This window comes from Lagopus leucura, unplaced genomic scaffold (genome assembly GCF_019238085.1).
Source record: "Lagopus leucura isolate 7727_CA_CO unplaced genomic scaffold, USGS_WTPT01 Super-Scaffold_100037, whole genome shotgun sequence".
Classification (NCBI taxonomy): Eukaryota; Metazoa; Chordata; class Aves; order Galliformes; family Phasianidae; genus Lagopus; species Lagopus leucura.
Genome location: NW_024962286.1, coordinates 1,323,302 through 1,347,656, shown reverse-complemented (window position 1 = coordinate 1,347,656; position 24,355 = coordinate 1,323,302). Strand labels below are relative to the sequence as shown.

The 24,355-nt window shown below is 42.2% G+C and overlaps 1 protein-coding gene and 1 long non-coding RNA gene across 3 annotated transcripts in view; one reads left to right on the top strand and one right to left on the bottom strand.

Moving 5' to 3' along the window:
* The window catches only part of PRDM2 (PR/SET domain 2), a 62,704-nt gene extending 41,421 nt beyond the window's left edge, over nt 1-21,283 (bottom strand). For both annotated transcript variants that reach the window (XM_042883252.1, XM_042883253.1), the window contains exons 1-5: nt 21,173-21,283; nt 14,562-14,635; nt 6,461-6,578; nt 5,312-5,415; nt 1,901-2,053 (exon numbers count right to left, since the gene is read on the bottom strand). In XM_042883252.1, the coding sequence (XP_042739186.1) occupies nt 1,901-2,053; nt 5,312-5,415; nt 6,461-6,578; nt 14,562-14,570 (384 nt within the window). In that variant the 5' untranslated portion in view covers nt 14,571-14,635; nt 21,173-21,283. The remainder of the gene's footprint in view (nt 1-1,900; nt 2,054-5,311; nt 5,416-6,460; nt 6,579-14,561; nt 14,636-21,172) is intronic.
* Nucleotides 21,219-23,979, top strand: LOC122186507. The gene is made up of 3 exons (XR_006181141.1): nt 21,219-21,550; nt 23,436-23,486; nt 23,964-23,979. It is a non-coding gene; the product is annotated as an uncharacterized LOC122186507 (long non-coding RNA).
* The last annotated feature ends 376 nt before the right edge of the window (nt 23,980-24,355 follow it).

Below are 24,355 nucleotides of genomic sequence, written 5' to 3'. Positions count from 1 at the left end.
GTGGTGAAAACTGTCCAATTTCATGACAAAATCCCACTTCAAAAACCACAACAAATTCACATGGTCAGAATTTTCCAGACATACCACTTGGAAACACAGAATTATTTAGGTTGGAAAAGACTTCCCAGGTCATCACGTCCAACCATGACCTCACACTGAGCTGCCCTGTTACCTGTGTGCCAGTGGCTACCGAGGGACAGCAGGGAGCTACCAGCCCATGCGCCATGGCTGCAACACTCCTAGGAGCAGCTCGGTCACTTCTGAGCAGTATGAAGCTGGGAGTGCTAATATGAGTGATCTCAGCCTTGCAGGGCTAGCTCAGGTACGTCCAAGCTGTGTTTCTGGAGCTACACACGCAAGGCAGAAACAACTCAGTGGTTCTGTAGCAGCACCCAAACCAAAAGCTACTCACAGATGCTTCTGCACTGGTGACAGCTATAGCAACAAGCCTTCATACATAGGCAGCTTGGAGGTAACACAGTTTCTGGTGTAAGGCTCCCTCCAACCAGCATACATCAGCTCCCAGGTGCTAGGCCGTGATTCCAGGATTGGTACTGCTAACACCAACCTGCAGCTAAACCGACCCCACAGCGTGCACAGAAAGGCAGAGCACAAAGTGGTTGCTGAAGGAGCAGATAAACACTGCTGAACTCAGGACTGCTCTTTGAAGAAGCCCACTGCATCCCAGAGAAGCTAGACATTCCATCACACTGCAAGCAATCCCTGATGGATTTGAAACAAAAAAATAAGAAGGAGCCTTATTGGATGCTCCAGCAGTCTTCAGAACAAGCTGCTTGGCAGCATGATCTTGCTGGCAAGATATACTGGGATAAAATTCATCAGGTTGCAAGCTGAAGAAGACAGTCAAAGCAACAAAAGGTATTTCAGATATTGGAGCCAGATATTCGTTATCCTGTCAGCACTGCTCAGCCTTCGTTTAGCAGTACAATTATTTTCCAAAGTGCAGTATTGCCTTTGAGAAAACAGATCTGAAATGTGAATGTGTCTTTATCACAGCTTTGCTGGAAAGATTCAACAAGAGAGAAATGTAAAAAGTGTCAGAGTGACTCCAAAAGCTCACTTAGATAAATGAGTTTGTGTGACTGTGGGCAAAGATCAGGCAATCCATGATGAAACGTCTAGAGCAAAGTAAGCTGGCTACAGGTGAGCCCTGAGAGCACACCCCCACTGAAAGAGCAGTACAGACAAGCCAGTCTGGCTGATAATATGGAACCTGTACTCAAATGCTATGTCAAAGCTATCAGTACAGCTCAGAAAATATTTAGAGGCTTTTCCCAATCGAGCTTTACCTAAAATGCAACAGTTCTACATACTTTTATGTTACCCTATAAACTTCAGAACTGACAGAATCAACTCTTCTTAAATGTAGAACAGTTAAATGTCATTGGTCTCACAAGGAAATTTAAGAAACATCCATAGCTTAACAGCAAGGCTGTAAATACACAAAAGCATTCTAAGAAGGAACAAAGCTGACCTACACATACTGTTAGCAGATTCTTGGTAAGAGATTTGAATAATAATTTAGAGCTACAACATTCTATCGTTATCATACTCTATGACTCTTTATCTATCTAAAACAAATACTTCATCACTCAGGAGATGCAATGCACCAGTCATGCAATGTACCCTTCCCCAGGTATAGAATTAAGAAAATCTGTTTGTTAGAAGATGGTTATAAGGTTGCTATAAGATGCAAAGACTAGAAATACAAAGCTCAGTACAAAGCATCTCAGTATCTACAGGAATAGAAAAAACATGTTTTATGTAGCCTGCTAGATTTTCACCCATCTAGAATCAATTTTATCAAGCTCTGAGTAGAGGGAAATGAAATATAACGTATTAAGCAAAGCAGTAATTGATTCTTTCCAGACATTGATACCTTTAAACTTTTGTAGTATATGGTCCTGTTGATCTCCAGAGGAAAGAGGTTTTGCTCCTTTCCTGAACGTGCCCAGTTTATATACCGCAGCCAGTTCCCTTTCTTTGGATCCGTTGCATCAACACACATCCACCCCAGGTTTGGGTAATACACCTACAAGAGAAAATGGGCATTTATCCCAAGCAAACTGCTATCTGTTTCTGTTGAAGTGTACGTGCACCAAAAGAAAATATACTGTAAAGCTACACAAAGCAGCAATCATCAACAAAGGACAGAAATAAGGCAAAAAAACACAAGCAGAGCATTCTTTTACTGGATAGTTTTGCTGCTGCTTGCATTATTTTCAGACAAATTGGTATAACTGAAACAAACTGAACAACTTTTGGTCGACAAACCCTCCTCTGTCTGAAGGCTTTGGGCTCAAAAGCCAAACTAGTTAACACATTCTATGCTTTGCTTTCAATTTGCCATGCCTGATGGTGCTGGAACAGCTGCCCAGAGAGCTGTGGATGCCCCGTCCATCCCTGGTGTTCAAGGCCAGGTTGGATGGGGCCCTGGGCAGCCTGGGCTGGTACTAAATGTGGCCTTGCATGTGACAGGGGCTTGGAGATTCACAATCCTCGAGGTCCCTTCCAACCTGGGTCATTCTGTGATTCTGTGGTGTGATTCTCTGGAGTTTATATCTATTGTAAGGCTTGGTGTTATTATATAAATACAGTTGAGTTTTATTTTTGCCATCTGAGGAATCAGGAAAAAGAAATGACAAAGAACTTAGAAGCATTTGATTTATTTGGAAAGGTAAGGGAGGATACACCGTATATTTAATCTTGCTCAGGAGGACTGAAGAAAATCTTCATGTTTCAGAAGTCTTGTGATCAGATCTATGAACTTCTGAATGTCCCCAGGTGCTGTGTAAATCTTTTGTTTCCATTCTTGGTTCAGTGTTTTTAATGTCTACTCATGTTCAAGACAGCTTGCATTAAAGCAAAGATACTGGTAGGCCTTCAGTTATTTTCTGCTAACAGTCAGCTCTGCTTATCTTTCAAGAAATGTTAAATATTTCCCATGTTTCTTCTTATAGTCCAAGTTAGTCCTATAAGAAAAGCTATCAATGGATGTTATACACTTACTTTTTTTCCCAAATTGAAGAATGTTCAGCAATGAAAGCCATCATTTTTCCATTATTTAAAAACATTTTGTCTCAGAACATTGGCATATTGAGATACTGTGTATGGTTAGAAGTACTGGGCAGCTCTCAGATTTTCAGAAACAACAAAAAAGTAAAGATATGAATTATTTGATAATGCTGTACTATTTGCTTTTTTTGCTTGTGGTTAAGCCTGCAGACATCAGCTTCCACTAGGAAGAACTCATCTCTTTCCAAGCAAAGAGAAAACTCCTTCCTCACTTAAACCACTCCGGCGTGGATTTCATCAGCTGACTTTTGAAAGAATTCATCAGCACACCCAGCCCTTGCAACATGAGAAAGCAAACAGCTTCAAAGAAGGAGGTGGTTAAAAAGGAAGGAAACAGCCAAGCAATGCTTTGGGAGAGGTAGTAGATATGGCACGCGTGACAAAGCGTAACACAGGATTGCTTTTTGGTCAAGTCACCTCATCTTCTTTGCTGCAAAATCTTGTGCGCTGTGAGAGAGGAAATGGCTTCAGCTCCTCTGTATGACACTGCAACGTCAAATGACTCCTAAAACCCACGGTGAATTACAAATGGACCATCGTTCTGAGCCCTTCACAAGGTGGCATTTCCCTCAGTTTTCAGTCACTTGCCATTGTTTCCCTACCAGTGGCTTTTCTCTGACAGAAAATGAGAATGCCTTCAACTGCTCTCCTGAGATACAGCAACCGCAGACATCAACACAAAGCTCACCTATTCTAAGTCATGTGGGAGATTGAAATCATTAAAAAAATTGAGATTTTCTTCAGATTAACTTCACTAAAATTAATTAAATTCCTGTGGAAAAGCTTTTCTCCTGGTTGAAAGTCCACACACTGCACTGCTCTCACACACCATCCTTTTACAATCATATTTTCTAACAGTTAGGATGCTGGGGTGGTTTCAGATATCAACATATGGGAACAACTGCTGCAGTCTCATTTTAGCTGCCTTTTTTTTTTTTCTAAATTCCCAAATCAGTGTTAAAGCAACACACAACTGCTTTGAAATCTAGAAGGAGATCCTGTTGTTGCCTGCATTGCAAACTATGAGACTGTGTCAGTTTGTTTGCTGCTATCATTTCTCAGCACAATTTTTCCAAAGACATTAAGGTACATCCAGTGAGAACATTGAAAATCAAGAAAAACAACCACAAGGTCAGTAATTTACTGGACTGATCCAATCTCACTATGTGCTCGTGTAGCAGATCAAAAGTTGAGATACCTCATGCAGTAGAATTGGTAAAATAAAGCACTAGTTTGATACAGCAAACATTCCACTTTACTTTATTACTTTCCTGGATGTGAATTTGCATTTATGGGAAATTATTCTAGCTCAGTTCCTCTGAGATGGCTTATCACTAAGCTCTGCATGGTTATCCAGTGTTTTATGTAGTTCTCTTTTTGCAGTCCAGAGGCCAGAAGGATGACTGCTATCAATCTCTTTAACCTAAAGATCTGTACATTAGCATGTTCTGAACAGAAATTGCCGTGCCAGAGTTCCTCCATCCCTCCTCCTTGACCATGCATTCTGCTAAAGCCACCTGCTGTGTGTAAACCTTCAGAAATAGTGATGTAATCTCTGGGAGTGCTTAGGAATGCCTTATTTAAAGACACTGTAGATAGAGTTTAACTCCAGATTAAGATAAGACACCTACACTCTGAAATCTACATAATATCTGAGGTCTTATGACTGTCAGAGGAGCTTGAAAAAACTATTCAGCTGTCCAGACAGTATTTGCTTTAAGGCAAATCCAAATACAAGCAGCACAAGAAATACTGAAACAGCTGAGAACTTTTATGAAAGCTGCAAAAGCAAAACCAATCCCCAAAACAAAGCTGTTTTTCAAAGAGCTGGATGAGGAGGAACACTGAGATTTCCTTAAGACTTTCCACATCCTTGCAGTTTCCCTCATTTCAATTAGCTGGCAGTACACAGCTGAAGAATGGACATTACTGCCTGTTCAAGCCAACAAAGCAAAGCTTTCTTTGTAGCAGACTCTTAAAGAAATGAGGGATCCACAGACAGTATGGGAGAAAATTCATACAGCAATCTCAGTTTCAATAGTTCAAAGGTTTGTAATTCAGAATCATTTCTCAACCCAAGTATCTGTAAATAGATTTGCAATGGTAACCACAGATATGCAAGTAGCAACTATTTTATGTCTAAAATCTCTAGAAAGGTAAATACAAAATACTGACCCAGTGACAGACACCTTTTGTATTAACAAGTTTTTCTTACCTCCCACATGTATACATTGCTCTTAACTTGAGATCTTTTCTTCTTGTCACCAACAAAGGGTCCGAATTTCTTCCCTTTTAAAATTGACTTTGTTGCCCAAACACCTGAAAGGATACATATCAGTAATTATAACAAATCCAACTCAGCTGAAGAAAGATCTTCTATTTGCATTTCATATTTTTTACAATCACTACATGTGTCTGTCTCAGGCTGTGGTGTGCTCTGCACTATTAAGATCACAACCAGGAAACTCAAGTTCACTATTAATAATTCAAACAGCCACAGAAGTCCCCAGAACTTCCCCCAGTCACATAAAGCTTAAGCATTTATCTGCTTTCATCCTTTGCTCCAGAGCTACTGTAGCTGTGACGACAAGAAGCGCCCTCGATTTCTCCTGCATTTCAAGCTCAAGTCAAAATACCATAAGGAATACAAGCCTTCTAACACTTTCCCTCCTACCTCACTCAGTTCCAACACAACACTCTCATTCAGACCATGCCAGATCAGATTCATACTAGAAAATATTAACCTTGCTCCAAGGAGTTTATAACCTGTTACCAACAGTAAACCAGGATATTCCTTAATCTACCAAGTTTTAACATCAAATGTCCAATCTGCAACTCTGATTTCTAAGGTTCTCCCAGGTTAAACTCTGCTTAAAGAAAAAAATCAGCATTCTGCATTATTACACAAACAATATAGCAGCCAGTGATACAGTTCCATATAGCAGCTTTCAAGTCTGCACTGAATCATGTAAGAGACTTTTTGTATTGATTGGATAGTGAGACACAGCATTCTGAAGTGAAACAACGGTAAGATAGCAGCAAAAATACAAAACTGAAAGAAGTAAAAGTGCTATAAGTTAAGCAGCCAGTAAAGGAACATACCAGCATCTCCATGACCTAACCTCTTTGCATTCTGGTCCCCTTTTGACCCTGATTTTGATCTTTTAGGAACACAATCTTGATCTGTTAGTAGGCGACCACTCCTTCCAATATAAATGGTTTCAGATCAACACACCAGACGTTATTTCTTCTCCATTCATTGCCCAGCATACAAAGGCACCAAATGTTCACAGCATCTCCAGCAAGCAATTTATGTGAGCCATTTTAAAAGCCTTCATTCTCTTTTTACAGTTGTGGCACTCACCAAGCCTTGTCTTGTCAACAGCAGATGGGAAGAGCCTGACATCCTCAGGAAGCCCCCGAAGCACGTGCTCAGGTACATCAGCTAAGGTCTCCACTGCAGCAGGAGGCTCGGTTGTGTTCTGCAAGTCAAAAACCAGAAGGGCCACAACCATTAGCAAAGAAAGAAAGAACAGCATCAGTGCTGATCAACCTATGCAAGCTGTTGCTGAGAGTTTTTAACCCTACTTTTACTCATAAGAAAAGTATCCAACTACTGAAGTTAATGGATGTGACTTCAAACAGTGAGTAAATCTATCTGAAGTGATTTCCCTATTTCTCATAGGCATTTGCCATCTCATTTATTTTCTTTGGTTTCCCTTACAACCAAACTCAAAATTCCCCCATTGGTTACTTGGGAAATACAGAGCTTAAGGCATTTGATTTATCTTATCCACATACAGCACACCTGGCAGCACTGTTCCACTATTCCTAAAGGATGAAAGAAGAGGAATCGCTGTGGCTTTATACCCTGGAAATCATCTATCCATAATGTAATATTTACATAAGTTGATCTTTCAGGATATGGTTTTCATGTGCATTCATGCTTAGTGTTAAAATGCTCATTAATATGGTGATCTAAAACTCATCCACGGACAGAAACAAATCAACTTTCAATTGCTCTATTTCATCTAATTAGTTATGCCATGAGAAACTACACCAAACAAGTAATTAAGTAACAGAACTGTCACATGCCACACTATGTTGAGACAACATCCACTCGAGCCATTTCCAAATAACATTCCTCCAAATTTCAGACCAAATACGTCAGATAAATCTACCTGCCTTATGATTGTGCTCAAAGAAGTTTGTCATCACACAGTTGTTGGCAGAAGCACTGCCTCCATTTTATCATCTAGCTGTTATCACAAGGAAAATTCCAGTTCCTTACAGTGAAGCATCACAATTATTTTGACTACACAAAGTATTTGTATCTATTTTTAATTCTGTTCCTGATGCCAGACTGTTCTCAGATTAAAACAAAAAACATGAAGTGCATAAACATAGCAGCTCCTTTGTAACCTGTCTGGAAAGTCTTACTCAACTGAAAAACTCGTAAGGGAGGTAGTTAGGTTTTCTTTTTAAAGAATAATGAGAGCTACAAATATATATATATATATATATATATATATATACACACACACTTGTTTGCATATTCCAGCTGCATGCTGTGTCTCAAATGCAATCTCTGTCTGCTCCATCCTCTTTGGACTCAGAATGATGAGAAAAGGTGTCACAAACGTTTCAGGATACTTTGAGGCAGCAAAGCAATTTCTTCATTATAAGCCTCAGCAAAAAGCCTTCAGTAAAGGTGAATAGAATCACATGGGCTGGACTGGATCCACCTCCCATCTGTGGCACACAGCTCATCTTTATTGAAAGTGACAGCGTTAAGGAAAAGGATGACTTGAAAAACATTGCTGTGTTAATAACAATCCTTTTCATTTTTATGTTTGACTTGAGGTAACTCTCTGCCCTGGAAAAGCACTGTGACCTATCTGGCTATCTGTGACCAACAGCAAGAAAAACATGTTTAGCTATTAAAAGCATGTCTATTAATGGAGAGGTAGGAAATTAGAAGTAGTTGACTTCTAAAAACATTTATTTGTAGTTAAGGTACAGCTCAAAGCTTGTTTTTGTTATTTTCTATGTTTTTTTGTTTTGTTCTTAAATCCTCCAATTCTTTTAAGTGAAAATTGAGATACACTGCAATTTACACTGCAATTTACACTGCAATTTCCCCGTGAGCAGCCCAGGTTTGTGCTGTTGTGCTCACAGCGATAGAACTGCTGCCCCAGTTTTGTGTGAAGACATGCTGAAGTTACAGAAGAAAGAGCAGCTCCAAATCCAGAGCACTCATGGGAGGGAGCAGAGCTGCCCATGCAGCCTTCCATTTTACCTTTGTCAATCATTAGCTAAACTTGCACATAAAAGTTCCAACCAGAACACCCATGTATGCCTTGATGCATAAAGGAGAAAAGGATGCAAAGCTTCACTAACAGGAATAACTTGCCCAGAAACACACAAGGGATGGCTTTGGAAATACAGGGCAAAGCTGGAACTTCAGCTACCCACCACACTGAGAGCAACTGCATACACATCAGCAATTCTTTGTTTCCTCTTTTCAAGTGATGGCTTTCAGGTATTCTTGTTAAAACCCATCTCAAAAAAACACAGCAATCTAAAATAGCTTCTGGTGTTGCCTTCTTTGAGCGTGTATCTCTTGGGAGAAAGACCCAACAGAAATTCACGAAGAAAACAATACAATACAGTACAAATACAATACAAATACAAAACAATTCAGAACAAAAAGTTCTGAAAAATGTGTGTTGTTCACACAAATGAAAAGTGATTTTTCCACCTGTAGAAGATAGGATACAGCAGTAAACAAACCACTCCAATGTACGTACCAGAATGGGAGTTTGGGATACACCATCTTCTCTGCCACAAGCACAAACATACCCTGTGCTGCCCAGCCCTGGATAACAGGGGACAGAGAGGAGCTCCCCTGCTCACCCTGAGTCCAGTAACACATACATACCCCTCTGGTAGCACGGCTAACACTGAAGCTTGCCTTGTAATGCACTTCCCAGAGCTACTGTTGGGTTGTTGTTCTCCTCCTGCTGCTCTGTTTACAGCCTACAAGCAAGCCATTTCACTCCAGAGATCAACCTCAAAGTGCCTGCATGCCAAGCTTACTGCTCTGCTTTGAAGAGAATGATAGGTTGTAAATAGTGTCATAAAAGTTATTTCTGTGTTCTGTTCTTAATTAAACCAATCGTTCAGAACCCTTAGCCTGTAATTAATACGAACTGTTTTAAGGTGTTCAAATAGCTGGAGATGCAATAGAAAGCTAATAAGTGATTTATGGATGTTAAGTGATTAGCTTCATCATGTCCATTTTAAGGGATCTACAGGAGTCAATAGGCCGCTTGTAATTATATTCATACTATTACTCACATAATGTAAAATAGCAAGCGTTACTCACAGCTCTCACAAGACAACCAGCTCTTTAGTTAACAAGACACCTACTCCTGATGGAACAACCAGCATTGCAAAAGCCACAAGCACATACAGCCTCCCAGAAATGCATCCACACTATGAAAGAATGGTGCTTGGCACAAACGATGTGTATGCGTATGCTGAACTTCATGCTACAGCCCTAAAACAATATCTGCCCCTGACACTGAACTGTGACCACTCCGGGCACTCACAAATACTGGTGAAGAAGGCAATAGCTCCTCTAACATGAAGGATGTTATATTTCAGTTCTGAAGAAACTTCAGGTGGTGTTAAATAACAACAACAACAATCAGGCACTGCCACAGCTGTCCAAGTAAACTCCAACTTACCAGACATGACTCTTGCTTTTACTTGCAGCCATAAAGCAGAGATATAATAGCAGTCTTCATGCACTGAGCTGAGTGTTCATCTATAACACCCAGCATTTTCCACTGAGCACTTAGGAGGCATTATGGAAATACATTTTTAATGTATCTCTATAGGCTACCACAGCTGAGTTTTTAATCTTTCAAAGAAAATAAAGCTTCTCCAGCCTCTTCTACTTCATATCCACACTTCAAGAGTGCTCAGTATGGCAACTATTCTCTTCTATATTTACGACTTGCTGAGTTAAGTTACAAGAATGTCTTCTGTCAGCTTTCTGCAACAGCGAGAAAAATGATAAAACTGGAGTCTAGCAATGTTATTCTATTGCTGCCTTGGTAAGCCCTAACAGCTGCACAGAGACATCCTAGAGAGCTATTTGTAGGGGAGAAAGACCCCGAAATTGGAAACTGTGGAAGGAACAGAATGCCAGAAATCCCTTTCCATCCGCTAGAGTGAGGGGACGGGGGAAAAAAATCCTCACTCTTCAGTTATAATAGCTGAAAGTCTATTCGCAGCAGAACTGCTTTATTTCCTTTTATTTTGCTCTTCCAATAGTCAGCAAGGAAAAACACAGATGAAAGAAGTTCGAGTCGGACATCTGTTAGCCTTGAACTGATAGGAGAGTCCACATGTGAGCGAGTTTCTTTTCTGTCTGCTCCTCTCTGCATCTCAAAGAGGCCCAGACACCCTCCCAGTATCCCCTCCCCACTTCATTAAGGGAACACCATCCTCAGTTCCCTTCACAGCAGTTTGTAACAAATTACACATAGAATCATAGAATGGCCTGGGTTGAAAAGGAGCACAACGCTCATCTGGTTCCAATCCCCTGCTGCGTGCAGGTCACCAACCAGCAGCCCAGGCTGCCCAGAGCCACATCCAGCCTGGCCTTGAATGCCTGCAGGGATGGGGCATAGATGAGAGGACAGCAGACACGGAACAAGACAGCTATGAGAACAATGCATTGGAAGCTTTAAGCTGACAAAACCTTTTTTTAAGCAACCACAGCTAAAGGAGCAGTCAAACAAGCCTACAACACAATCTGATCAACCAAAACTTTATAAAACAGACAAGTGAGACCAAAGTGCACAGCACTGGATCACATCCTACGACGTATCAGACATTTCCTAATAGTCATACCTCTTTTCAGCCATCAACATCCCATTTCAGAAATCTATTTGCAAGGAAAAGCATAGAATCAGAACTTTATTTAACATCTTCCTACAGAAATAAAAGCTCAGCAGCTGAACACAGCACTCTGACCCATTCCACACCAGTTATATCCACGGATTTTGCACATACCATAAAATTGGGCCCAGGATGTAACCAGACATTTCACATCTCAAACATACTGTACAATATATAGTTATTAATGTAAAATAAACAATTTAGTTCACTCAAATCAGCGCATTCTAATTTTATTTACAATTTAAACGCAGCTTCTTAAGACACCTTCCAGATCAAAACCCAAAGGAAGACCTACCTACCAAAGGAAGAAACAGTCTGATTTCAATTGCTTTTCCACCAACATTTAACAATCAGATTCAAATTGGTATTCTTTCCTATGAAGAGAAGTTCACCTCTTGGTAAGAATACATACAAGCACACATTCTACAGCCAGCACTGCATTAAACTGAAGACCTACTATGGTGTTTTTCACTCATGCCAGCAATTCTGTTGCAATTCTGTTGAGTAGGTGTGCACTAGAAGCTTGTTTCCCCATTAAATGAGTACCTCTGAAGTTCACCAAACACATTACACTGTCAGCACTCAAACCAGAAAGGGTGAAGTGACCTAAGAACAATGCAAAGATGGTTGGAGGGCTTAAAGGTGCCTCAACTGAAGCTCTCCTTTCCTGTTTGCATCCAATTCAGAGTCCAGGCATTGGATAGTGCCTTTCAGCAGACCTCTGAAATTTTTGTGTCACTTTCAATAGGAAAAGTACCTGCAACAAGATGCCTACAAGTGATCAGTTGGAACAAAAAGTGAAAGAAAAAAGAAATAATGCTGAATGATGTGAAGATTGGCAAACAGTTTGATGGAAACAGGAATAAGAGGAATGAAGAGAGGATGCCATTCATAGAAACATAGAATGGCCTGGGTTGCAAAGGAGCACAATGCTCACCCAGTTCCAACCCCCTGCTGTGTGCAGGTCACCAACCAGCAGCCCAGGCTGCCCAGAGCCACATCCAGCCTGGCCCTGAATGCCTGCAGGGATGGGGCATCCACAGCCTCCTTGGGCAACCTGTGCCAGTGCCTCACCACTCTCTGTATGAAAAACTTCCTCCTCATATCCAACCTAAACCTCCCCTCTGTCAGTTTAAAACCATTGCCCCTTGTCCTTGAGTGTCCCTTGCCAATGAAGTGACAGAGGCAAGGCAAAGGAGACAGAAGGGAGTTGTGAAAGGGAAACAGAAACCAAGAGCTAGCACATGGCAGGCACAAGCAGGAGTTTCCTATCAAAAACCTTATTGAACTCACCCCAGTTTTACTGCACGTGCTTGAAGACTGAAGATGTATTAGAATATTTGAATTAATCAGTTTAAAAACTCAGAAGGCACTTTAGCACAAGTGCAGGTGTAATTTATCTTATGCCTACATTAATTTTGCAATAACTTCCCACTCAGTGTTCCATGCGACTTTCTCCCTGCTTTATCTTAACTCAGGCTGGGATGCAGTAAAAGCTACTGATCAAAACCCCACGCTTGCTTGGTGGGTTTTGTTTGTTTGTTTTTAATAAATTATTCAGAGCATTCTGATGCACTTTACACATAAAAGGAAAAATCTGTTTTAAAAAGAGATAGAGAATGCATGTCATCTATCCTGAGATGCAATCTTCCTTGAAAGGCAAAAATATTAACTCAAATAAGAGGTGTATTATTATTATTATTATTATTTTTTTAAATCCTTTGTAACCTTACTGGAAGGAGACCAGAACAGTTCATGAAAAGGATTTTTTCATTTCAACAAAAGGAGCAGTCCTTTCATATAAGCAAAATTAACAATAGCTGATTAGTTTCAGGGTCACTGAAGTCACACCAAAAGCAAAGATAAGCAGAACAAAAGAAGTGAGAGCAGAACACCTGAAAGATGTTTGGCATCAGGCATCAAAGACATGCCTCATACAGACCTGGCACTACAACTTGTCAATAGTGAATGAAATTACAAGGGCACTGCAAGAAAAAACACCACGGGTTTGATGCTAAGTACACACTCAGTATGAATGGTAATTGAACAATAAAAAGCCTTATGAGCTCTGTACACTTTGGAAACTAAAGGCAAAAGGCAGAGAAGCCAAGGACTCGAAGCTGTTGTAACTCTCCCCAGAGGCAGGGTGATCTCTGTATTGAATTGTAAGGTAATAAACGTCACAGCACTGCACCAATGGTGTTATCAATCCAGGTACGAAGGACAAAGACTTCATTTTATACAGGGCAGAAATTTTGTTCAGTCCTAGAAAGGGAGCAGCGTTGGTGGAATGAGGAAACCAAACGGGAAGGAAACAGCTAGTGATAGCACAGATTAACACCGAAATCTTTGGGAGCGAGTAATGAAGCAGAAGGACTATTGCTCGAGCAGAACAATAAGCTGTTGGCTTCATGCCACAGCACCTTCAAAATAAACCTTACAGGGGGAAAAAAATTCAAGTCTCAAAAGAAGGAAATGATGAAGCAATAGTTATCCTCGCTACCCCACACAAGACCACTCAACTTCCACAGGGTGCACACAGAAACGTTCTTTGCATGATATATAATGCGTATTTGTGCACATATATAATACATGTACATATATAATACATAATAAATGTACTCTCTAAATCCATGACAATACTGACAGAGTTCCTATTTTGCTTTTTGTTTTCTTAATATGTTTCCCCCCCCCTCCCCCCCCCCCCCCTTAAAATCAGAGCAATTGGAGACATTCTACCATATAATTCCTCACTTAAGTAATTGTATTTACACTTCTATAACTTCAGTGGTGGAATATACTTCAGCAGAGTGCTAATTGTGCCAATAATGATCAATTAAGGGTTTAAAAGCAAAAAAAGTAATTCATTAGGAACAGCACTGAAAAAAGCACACAAAGCATTTTGCATCACTGTGTACTGTGGTTGTTCCTGGCTAACAAGAAGCTTCTGTTCACAGTCATCTTTTTAGCAAATTGAAGACTGGCATTCCTTCATGGTAATACCCCATGGTCACACTCCCATGCCAAGGGGACTCAGTAAGACAATCCAAACAGAGAAGCACTTATGAGAATAATTTAAGGTAATATTTCCTCTGTCCACAGCAAATACACTATCTCTATTTTTTCTGCTTGGACAGACAGATAAAAAAAATAATCAGTGTCAAGTGTGCCTGGTTTCATTTAAAACAACACTCTCCAGGGCATCCAGGACATTCTGGCATCCACGTAGTAGAGGATGCACCCCAAAATAAATGCCCTTTTCCAACCTTTTCACTTGATTCAAGATGGTTGATTCAACCGGTTCCAGAGCAGTGTGAATCGTCCCCATCAACCAATTTCTATGGCAGAAGCTGCTCACTGCACGTTTGAAATGATGCAGTGGTCTAAAAGGTGAAAAATTGAAGTCTTTCATTTCTTTTTTGACTTTCCATGTTAACACTGAGCTGTTCTATTAACCAAGTATTTTGATAAAGTCCTCCATGGAAACTCACCTGATTCATTCTGAATTCCAGTTGCGTTCTGAGAAGACACACACGACACAGGAACTCCTCTGATTACATGAGCCCTACAAAGAGAAACAGACAATTGTAAGGCCTACCTGCCAGTTTACATTGAACTGAAAGTACACAGAGCTGAAGCTGCTCTTCCTAAAGGGCTGTTCACAATGCAGCACACTGCTTTACACAAGATCTGCTCCAAGCTATTGGTCAGTTATTGTAGCTCAGAATAATGTCACATCTAAGAGTTTAGTATAGTAACTTGCCTTTTATTTTTTTAAATACATGGAGGAAATAACACAGCAAGTGACATTAGACACCATCCTGTTGTCAGTAGTTGAACTTCTTGGAGGCTGACTGGTACTTACCCACAAAGCATTTCATTTAAGTGCTGTTATTTCTTCCCAACTATTTATTGTTTTCCACATAACAATCACTAAACGATTTTACTGTTAGTTTCTATACAAAGCATTTCATTGAAAATCTGTTACTATTTCCAGCCACTCCTGTGATGTCAAATCCAACCACGGCAACAACATCACTTTCTCTCCAAGCTCTCCTGCAGTTGTTTCCAACACATCTCCCACATGCCATGTTCGCCCCACAGCCTTGACAGCTTAACTCGTTTTCCCTCCTGACAAATGTAATTTCTGCTTCTGCTCTGGACAAATGGTTTCTGAAAGGCGGTCAGCAGGCTGCTGTCACCTGCTGGAACTGCCTGCACACGTGGAGGTGCAGATTTAAGGAAAAGCAAAGCTGGAGTTGTGTACGCTTCTGCACTGGGATGATGCAGGAACAGGAAAATGCAGAGCTCTTTCATTCTGCGCTCACTTGGGTGATGTCTGCTTCATGGCAATTTGTAAATCAAGTATTCTGGATGGTATTTCCTAGTGAGAATAATACCTGATTCTTGGGAAGAAATATTTGCTTTTTCTATATTTGGCTAGGATGTTAAAGGCTTTATTCACATAAAGACCTCAAAAGTAAGAACATTTTATTCATTTCAGAGCACTGAACTACAGCTGAAGGATGAGAACACATCTGTGGCACCTGCTGCCTGCTCATCCCTTGCCTCACGTGATCTGCAAGGGCCCCCCCACCTCTAATGGTTCTGTGATTAACAGCTCAGCAATCTTCTATCAGACCCACCACCTATCATGGCTCTGGAAATCAACTTAGAAAGCCTGCTTTAGGAAGTGCCCAGACATTACGGCGCACTCAGTGAGAGTCATCTTCAAGTACGTTCATCATTTTCAACACTGAATGAACTAGGAAGGCATTTAACTCATAATTCTAGCTACACAAATACAACCAGGCAGAATTAAAGTGGTGTTTTACAGAAGCAAACATTCAACATCACTACTTGTCCATTACATGCAGTGGTTGGTGACCCTGCACACAGCAGGGGGCTGGAAATAGGTGATCATTGTGGTCCTTTTCAACCCAGGCCATTCTATGATTTTATGTATATTATTATTCCACTTCCATAGAACTGGCTGTATCCAAACCTCTCACTGAGCCTTCATACAAAGTGACCAACCTCAGCAGAATGATGTACTTAAAGCTCAGCTCCAAAACAGGCTGTGCCCTGTACTTTAAGCTACAAGTTGCCATAGGAATCAGTTCATCAGAAAGTGTAAGATGAGAAATGAAGCTGTGGTAATCAAAAAGCTGCAATAACTACTAATAAGAGTACCAACTTAAAGCACCCGTTTCACCTTGAGATTGGATTCCTGCTGCTCTGATAGGTAGTTTTTAATTGCAGAGCTCACATCACTTATCTGAAAACATTTCCCCATTTTATTTCCTTTTTAACAACGAAGAAAATTGTGTAGAAAGGCTGACTGCACTAACAAAAAGAAAACAACTTCAGCCTACATACACCATACGGAGTCACTGGTTTAACCTCTAGCTGCGTAAAAATGACCTAAGAATAGAAAACAAAGCATTCGTAACACAAAGTTTCATTTTTAACTTCCAGTTCCACAACAACGTGGATGTAGGACCCAAACCACACAAACACAACACCCACCAATTGGAATTTTTAAATTAATTTCCAGAAAACCAGGGAATATTTATTTCAAACCACCACCCACGGTGTATCCCATGAGCACAGCAGGCTCACGAGGTACTGAAGCAACAGAGAAACAAATCAGAAAAGTCAGATCTATTGCGTGGCGTCATCCTAATCTCTGAGAAATTCATTTAGAAAGTCTTCCTTGGAATTAACGTTGCTAATTTTGTATAAAATTAGTTACTTTTATGTGTGTTATGGATTGGTTGGGTCAGCATTTCCAGTAAGTGCTTCCAGTGGCTGTGCTGACCCATCCTCCTCCTGCTTCTCCAAGGCGCAGTTATCATCTCTAGATGATGATTCTCTCACTTTGAGAAGGAATATTGCTTCCATTTCAGAGGAAGGAAAAATAAACAGGCGTGAGAGCATCAGTCCTGTTTTGGAAGCTGAAAATGGGACACGCATCACGTCTCTGTCCAGGTAAAAACACATCAATTACAAAGCTGGAACAAAACCTGAAAGCCTCAGCAGCCTCTTCTCCCAACGGGGCTCCAGGCTGGGAAACTGCAGGATGGTAGAAATGATCTTTTCCTTTGCTTTAGCTTTTAATTATAGCAGAGGAGTGATCATTATTTTATTTAAACATCTGGGTGCTTACCTTGTTGCACTCCAATCCTACAATAACATTCTACATACATTTGCAGCGTGTTAGGTTAAGGAAAGCTTCCAAAAAAAGAGAAAAAAGCATGTTAACACTGAAAGATTAATACGTACAAACTTGACAGAACCAACAGTGCTATCTATGGGCACTGGGCTGCAATGAAGCTTTCAGTCACTGTAGAGTGCCACATGACAATGGAGAAAAGTGGGCATAAAATGATGAAAGCAGTAACATCTGTTGCCTCTTGCCTGATAAAAATAAAAGTTTTGCTTAGTGCTTGGTAAACAAATAAGCTGTAGGTATTAAGAGAGTTTATTCAGTAACCATGCCAAGAAATTAACACAGAGATGAACCCCACGCTCTTCACCTTCACATATATTTTTCTAAAAAAAAAAACAAACACAACACTTCATCCTCATGAAACAGCAACTAATCAAAAGAAGCAACAGAAAATGCCAAGTGCCTGATAACTGCTAGTACACAGAAATACTGCTCCAGTTTCAGACATAAGTACACCTCTTCATTCTGTTTGCAAAGGCAGTACATTCAAATGACAATTTTATCAGACAAGTGCATTGCAGACTCACAAGCACACGAAACAACCTGTTCCAGTCATTTCACAATGCAGGGCTGCCTCCCACTTCTGTCTGCAAGCATCTTTTATACAGAGGCAAAAAAAAAACCAAAACACAACATTTTTCAGCTAGGAATACATTCTGAGAAAACACAGCACTGGTAAAGAAAAGCATTTCGTTTTGGGGACGATGTTACATAGCAGGGTCACATCTGCCCCAGCATGCGCCAACAAATTCAACACAAAATGCACTGCAGTGCTTTAAAAATGCTGTGACACTTGCCAGGACTATGCATAGTTCAAAGATTCCTCCAAATAATCTGAATTAAGTCAAAATAAACATAGCCAAGAAGAAGAGCGCTGCACTGAATGACTGGTATCTTTTCTATACTGTGTTCACATGGAAAGATGGCCATGTGTGAAGAATTAGTGAACAAGAGTGATTTTGTGAGGGCAAGTATTACACAGTATGGGAAATAGAATGATTTACAGGAGTAAAAGATTGGGCTGAATTACAGAACTCTAACGATGGAACAGTAAATCAAAAGGGGATAGCACAAAGCATAATCAATTCTTTGAGACGTGGAGTTGCTAACTATAAAGATCAAAGACTCAGGAGGAAATACAAGGAACAAGGTATCCCAATGCAGATATTCAACATGCATCAGCTTGTGACCTCGGGCTGTTTGTAAATCTCTGACAAAAACAAAATAACCCATAAAATTAGCAGTCTCCAATCTGCACACGTAAGCAAGTGGCTCATGATGAAAAAGGCACCACGCTGTTGCTGCAAGGCATAGCCTACATTTCCATCCTCTCTCCCAGCTGAGACTCTTACTTGCACACACGGCACGAGCACCAACCAGTGTCTGTAGACTGGTGACAGGCAAAAACATTACTACAAGTGTTACCTCTAAATCACCCTGAACTTGTTTTAAGAGACTGACATTTAGTGCAGGACAGTATTTAGAACTCCTTTTTACATATTATCACATTTGTCACCCCACAGTGATTGTTTGCCCTTTATTCCACATAAGCAGGGCTCCACTAGAAACAAAACTTGATCTCTTTCTTATGTTCTGAGGCATGGGGTGGACGGGCTCCCAGCAACCCTGGGAGGACAACACTGAGCTGAACTATGTGTCTGAAGACAGGTACATAGAGATAGGACGAGGAATGGCTTCAAACTAACACAGGGGAGACTTAGACTAATGTCAGAGGGAAATTCTTTACTCAGAGGGTAGCGAGGCCCTGGCACTGCTACCCAGAGAGCTGTGGATGCCCCACAGGTGATCAAGGCCACCTATGGGGCCCTGGGCCATCTGAGCTGGCACCTGATTTAGTGGGCAGTAACCCTGCCCTTGGCAGAGGGGCTGGAACTGGATGATCTTTGAAGTCCCTTCCAACCCAAGTCATTCTACGAGAAAACCAAGCAGCACCACACAGCTCATTTAACAATCCCTATACACTGAAAGATCTTTTGGTTCTTATAGGTCTCCATTGATCAGCTTTGTCTCAAGTATTGTATCAGGAATGCCAGCAGCCCCACCACCACTGGGAGATGCCCGTTGTTGAGTACTGAAATGTAAAGTAAGGAAAATGCCTTTTGTCACCGAGTGCTCAGATAAGAGGTACAAGAACATCACCATCCTCTCAATCTTCAGTGTGTTACAAATGGTTCAAAGTATTCTTTACTACTTCAAAATGGATCTTTGGCAGCTTCATAGGAACTTAAAACCATTAAAAGCTCCACAGAAGACCGTAGCTGCAAACTCATGAGGTGCTCACCAGCAGGGCTCCACCTTCTCCTGTGGCATCAAATGATGTCTCAAAGATGCTGTCCGATCTGTCACCCCTGTCACAGTATCACTGCACTACAGCACAGAAACCCCAGAGTTGGGTGAAATAGAATCATAGAATCATTAAAGTTGGAAAAGACCACTAAGATCTTAGAGTCATAGTAAATGGCCTGGGTTGAAAAGCACCACAGTGCTCATCTGGTTCCAACCCTCTGCTGTGTGCAGGTCACCAACCAGCAGCCCAGGCTGCCCAGAGCCACCTCCAGCCTGGCCTTGAATGCCTGCAGGGATGGGGCATCCACAGCCTCCTTGGGCAACCTGTTCCAGTGCCTCACCACCCTCTGTGTGAAAAACTTCCCAACTGTCCACCTCCCACCATCATCGCACACTAAACCAAGTCCAAGTACTACATCTTCAGTGACCCCAACACATCCCAGAGCAGCCTGTTCCAGTGCCCAACCACTCCTTTGGAGAATTTTTTCCTAATATCCAACCTGAACCCCTCCTGGAGCAACTCGAGGCCATCACCTCTTATCTATCAGCAGATAGAGCAGAGGCTGAGCCCACCTCACCACAACCTCCCTTATGGTCCCTATAGAGAGCTAGGAGTTCTCTGAGCCACTTCTCCAGATTGACCCATCAGATCAGCATCACTCAGTGCAGCACGGAGCTTCAGAACCCTCACTGCTCCATTCCCTTTTCTGCACACACTTCAGGGCCTCCATGCCTGTATTGCAGTGAGGAACCCAACACTGCCCACAGCACAGAGGGATGATCACCTCCTGCTGGCTGCACTGCTGCTGATATAAGCCAGGATGTTTGTAGGGACTCTTTGAAATGGTAGATAACAGCAGGACAAGGGGAAGTGGTTTGAAGTTGAGGCAGGGAACACTGAGGTTGGATGTCAGGGGGAAGTTCTTTACAGAGAGTGGTGAGGTGCTGGAACAGCTGCCCAGGGAGGCTGTGGATGCCCCGTCCATCCCTGGAGGTGTTCAAGGCCAGGCAGGATGGGGCCCTGGGCAGCCTGGCCTGGTATTAAATGTGGCCCTGCAGGTGGCAGGGGCTTGGAGATTCATCATCCTTGAGGTCCCTTCAACCCAGGCCATTCTATGATTCTGTGATGCTGATGGTCTTTTGGCCACCTGCACACACTGCTGGCTCCCCCCCGATCCTTTCCCTCAGTGCAGCCTTCCAGCCCTGTAGCAACGCATGGACTTGCGGTGACTGCAGCCCAGGAATGGGCACTCGTTGCCGTAGACCTCAGCCCGCCCACGACCCTCAGTCAAACCATCCCACCTGCAGGCACAGAACCCGCTGTCACCTGCAAACTTCCTGAGGGAGCCCTCGGCCCCTCACCCACACCGTCAACCCCGGCACTGAACATCACGACCCGCACTGCCGACCCGCCCGGCCGCACCCCCCCCCCCCCCCCAGCCCCCCAACCCGGGCCCCTTCCCCGCCGCACCCCCGGCTCCGCACCGCTGGCTCTGCCCACCGCCTCCACAGCCCGGCCCGCCCTCCGGCACAGCAGCGCCCGCGGGGCCGCCTCCCTCTCACCTGCGAGGCTACCGCCGCCTCCTCGTTGTCCTCCTCTTTCTCCTCTATCCGCGGCCCGGCTCAAAAAGGCGCGGAACGGCCTCAGCTCCGGTACCGTCCGGACGCCATTTTGTCTCCAGCCTCGGAAGTGACGTTGGGGGGAGGCCAGCGGGCAGTGCCCCCCGTAGCGGGACCCCCTCCGGAGCGGGGCCGCCCCCGCTGCCCCCCGGCTCCCCGCTTCGTCCCCATGTTTACCAGAGAGCGCCTCGGCTCGTCCCGTCTGCCGCAGCCTGCCGTCCTCCTCGCCGCGGCCTCCGGCATCCGCCCTCATCCCCAGACAATGAGCTGTGGAGGAGAGCGGGTTCTCTTGCCCTATTGTGGGGTTTTCTGTCCTTTGTGGTAAGAGTTTGCTATTTATTGTGTGGAAATAAGAAAAGAAAAAAGAAAAGAGCGAGGAATGAGGAATTCTAGCAGCAGGATGGAGTCATTAAGCTAATGTAGGAGATTGAATATAGGGATTACTTTGTGTTCCATTGATTATTTCGATGTCGCGCTCGTTGCACGAGTCCATCAAGGAGAAATGTTAATGATGTGGATGCGCAGAGAAGCTGTGGTGCCACGGCAGCAGGGAGCTTCCTCCACGAGTAGACAAGATCCCTGCTGAGCCTTTCTTGTCTAGCTGGTGCTTTCTGACAGCCTGCTGAGGGAGCAAGGATGGTCGGTGTGCAGAACAGGAGCTGCAGGGCAGACATCATCGCTCCGTACAACTCCTGAAGGAAGGCTGTGATGAGGCAGGGTTGGCCTCTGCTCCTGGCTGGCAGCGATAGGAGGAGAGGCGATGGCCTCAAGGTGCAGGTTGGATTGTAGGAATGATTTCTTGTCAGAAAGAGCAGTGATGTGCTGGCACAGCTGCTCAGAGAGCTGGTGAAGACGCCGTCCTTGGAGGTGTTCAGTGTGGAGATGTGGCACTGAGGGATGTGGGCATGGTGGGGGTGGGTTGTGGTTGGACTTGGGGATCTTGGATGTCTTTTCCAACTTTGATGATCCTATGAGTGTAACCCACTGCGTTTCCAACAAGGATAGCTGCAAAAATGAGTTTTCAAGTGCAAGGAGGATGTTGACCGCAAAGTCAGAGTTTTAATGCCTCTGTTGTAGTGTGCAAATCCATCAACAGGCAGCAGGCTGGAAGTCACAGGGTGCAGTGATCTTCCTTCACGCACTACCCATAGTACACACCTTTCTAACTCCACAAATACTGAGGATAAGTTTTTTCAAAACTATCATCAATAACTTTAATACAAATCAAGCTATTCTTAAGATCCTACAGTCATAGAATGGTTTGAGTTGGAAGGGACTCTCGGGCCATCAGGTCCAATTGCATTGCAGTGATCAGGGACACCCACAGCTCCATCAGTGCTCAGAGCCCCTCCAGCCTGACCTTGGGTGTCTGCACCACTTCTCTGGGCAGCCTGTGCAGTGCCTCAGTGCCCCTAGTGTAAAAAACTTCTTCCTTACATTAAATAAAAAAAAAAACAACACAAAACACTTAACCTATTTACAACACTAGAAAAAGTTCCAAGAAGAACCCAAGCTCCAAGAATCCCATTTAGAAAATAAAGTGGTTTATCATTTTCTTAGGTCTTTTTAACTTCTTTTTCTGTATTCTAGAAACACTGAGACTGTAAACTGGGCAGCGCAGATACCAGCAAGCCAACCCGTACGCTTATAGCACTAGCTACAAAACACTCCTATCTTTATCATTTTCATAGAGTTTAATTTGTTTTGAATTTCTAATTCATTACTCAAGTAGTTACGCTTTTTTAAGCTGAAAGAAGCAAAGCTTTTCTGTTGAGTACTAGCATTACTTCTCTAGGCAAGGAAAAGGGTTTGCTTGGCTTTCTCTAGTAATAGGGTAAGAATACAGTATAGCTAAGATAGGTCTGTTTTATGTTTGGCTTAGTTGGAGATTTTATGAAGCTTTTTATTTCAGTGTACATTATTATTTAATGCTTATTCTTGAGCAGCGTTCTAATGGATTGTCTTTAAAACTGTCAGTTGTTTCTACTCAAAACTGGTGTTTTACTTCTCATTGCCTGGCAGTGTAATGCTGGAACAGCCTGGAATTTGTTATAGAATTGAGGGATGGCTTGGGTTGGAAGGGAGCTCAAAGATCATCTACGTCCAATTATAGATGTATAATTCTTTATTAAAGCCCCTCAATTCAATGTTATTTTTAGTGCTTCTTGTTTTATTAACTGTTTGTTTGTTGTGCTCTGTGTTGTAGATGAAGAAAGAACTCGTCAAAAGCTGAAGCTCTAAACCGCATGGAAACAAGGTAGTATTATTCTAGCTGCTTACTTCTTGAGCTTGTAACTGCAGCTGATTAAAGGTCATACCTTTGTGGTAACAAAATCAGTTGGTTTTTTTTAAGCTTCTTAATATTCTTAGAAGTTTTATGTTGCTATTTGCCTTAAAATAAAGAGTTGGAATAATAAGAGAAGCTAAAAGTACCTTAGGTCTGTTAAAAACTTAAATGATGATCACTGTTATGGGTAAGTTTTTTTTAAAAAAAAAAAAGCCTTATCAGCTGAAGAGCTCCACTAATTATGCTAAGACATGATAGGCTTGATGACTGATTTGCATTATTTAATTTATTAACTAAGAGATTCTTGCTTACAGTTATTTTAAGGAAAGATGAGTTTGCTTTTGTAAGACAAGATCCACAGAGTAGAAAACAATTCCTTTTGGCTGCTGGAGATTCACAACTCCATATCTGTTTGAATTACACATGCCCTTTCTTTCCAAAATTCAGGGGGACAGAAGAAATATGAAGAAATGAAGAAGTGTGGAAGGAATGTGAGAAGAAAAAGGTAAAGCATTTCTGTCTTCTAGAGTTCTATTAGAGCATTCCAAAACGTTGTACTGAGCCTGTGTGAATTTGTTAAAAATGTATTACTGGAAAATAAAAAGAATGATAGGTGTAGAATTTAAACCCTTCAAAGCAGAGAGGTTGGAGCTCTCTCACACTAAGGTAGCACTCTACTGGGGGAAAACAAATAGTTGTAAAGCTGTCTGCTGAGTTCTGACTTACTGGAATTCGGAGATCAGGGAAGCTAGATCTGGGATTTGGGCTGAGGTCTTCATTGATTCACGTTGAAAATGAGGTTTTAAGTTGCATGATGGTGTAAAGGCTTAAGAGATGGT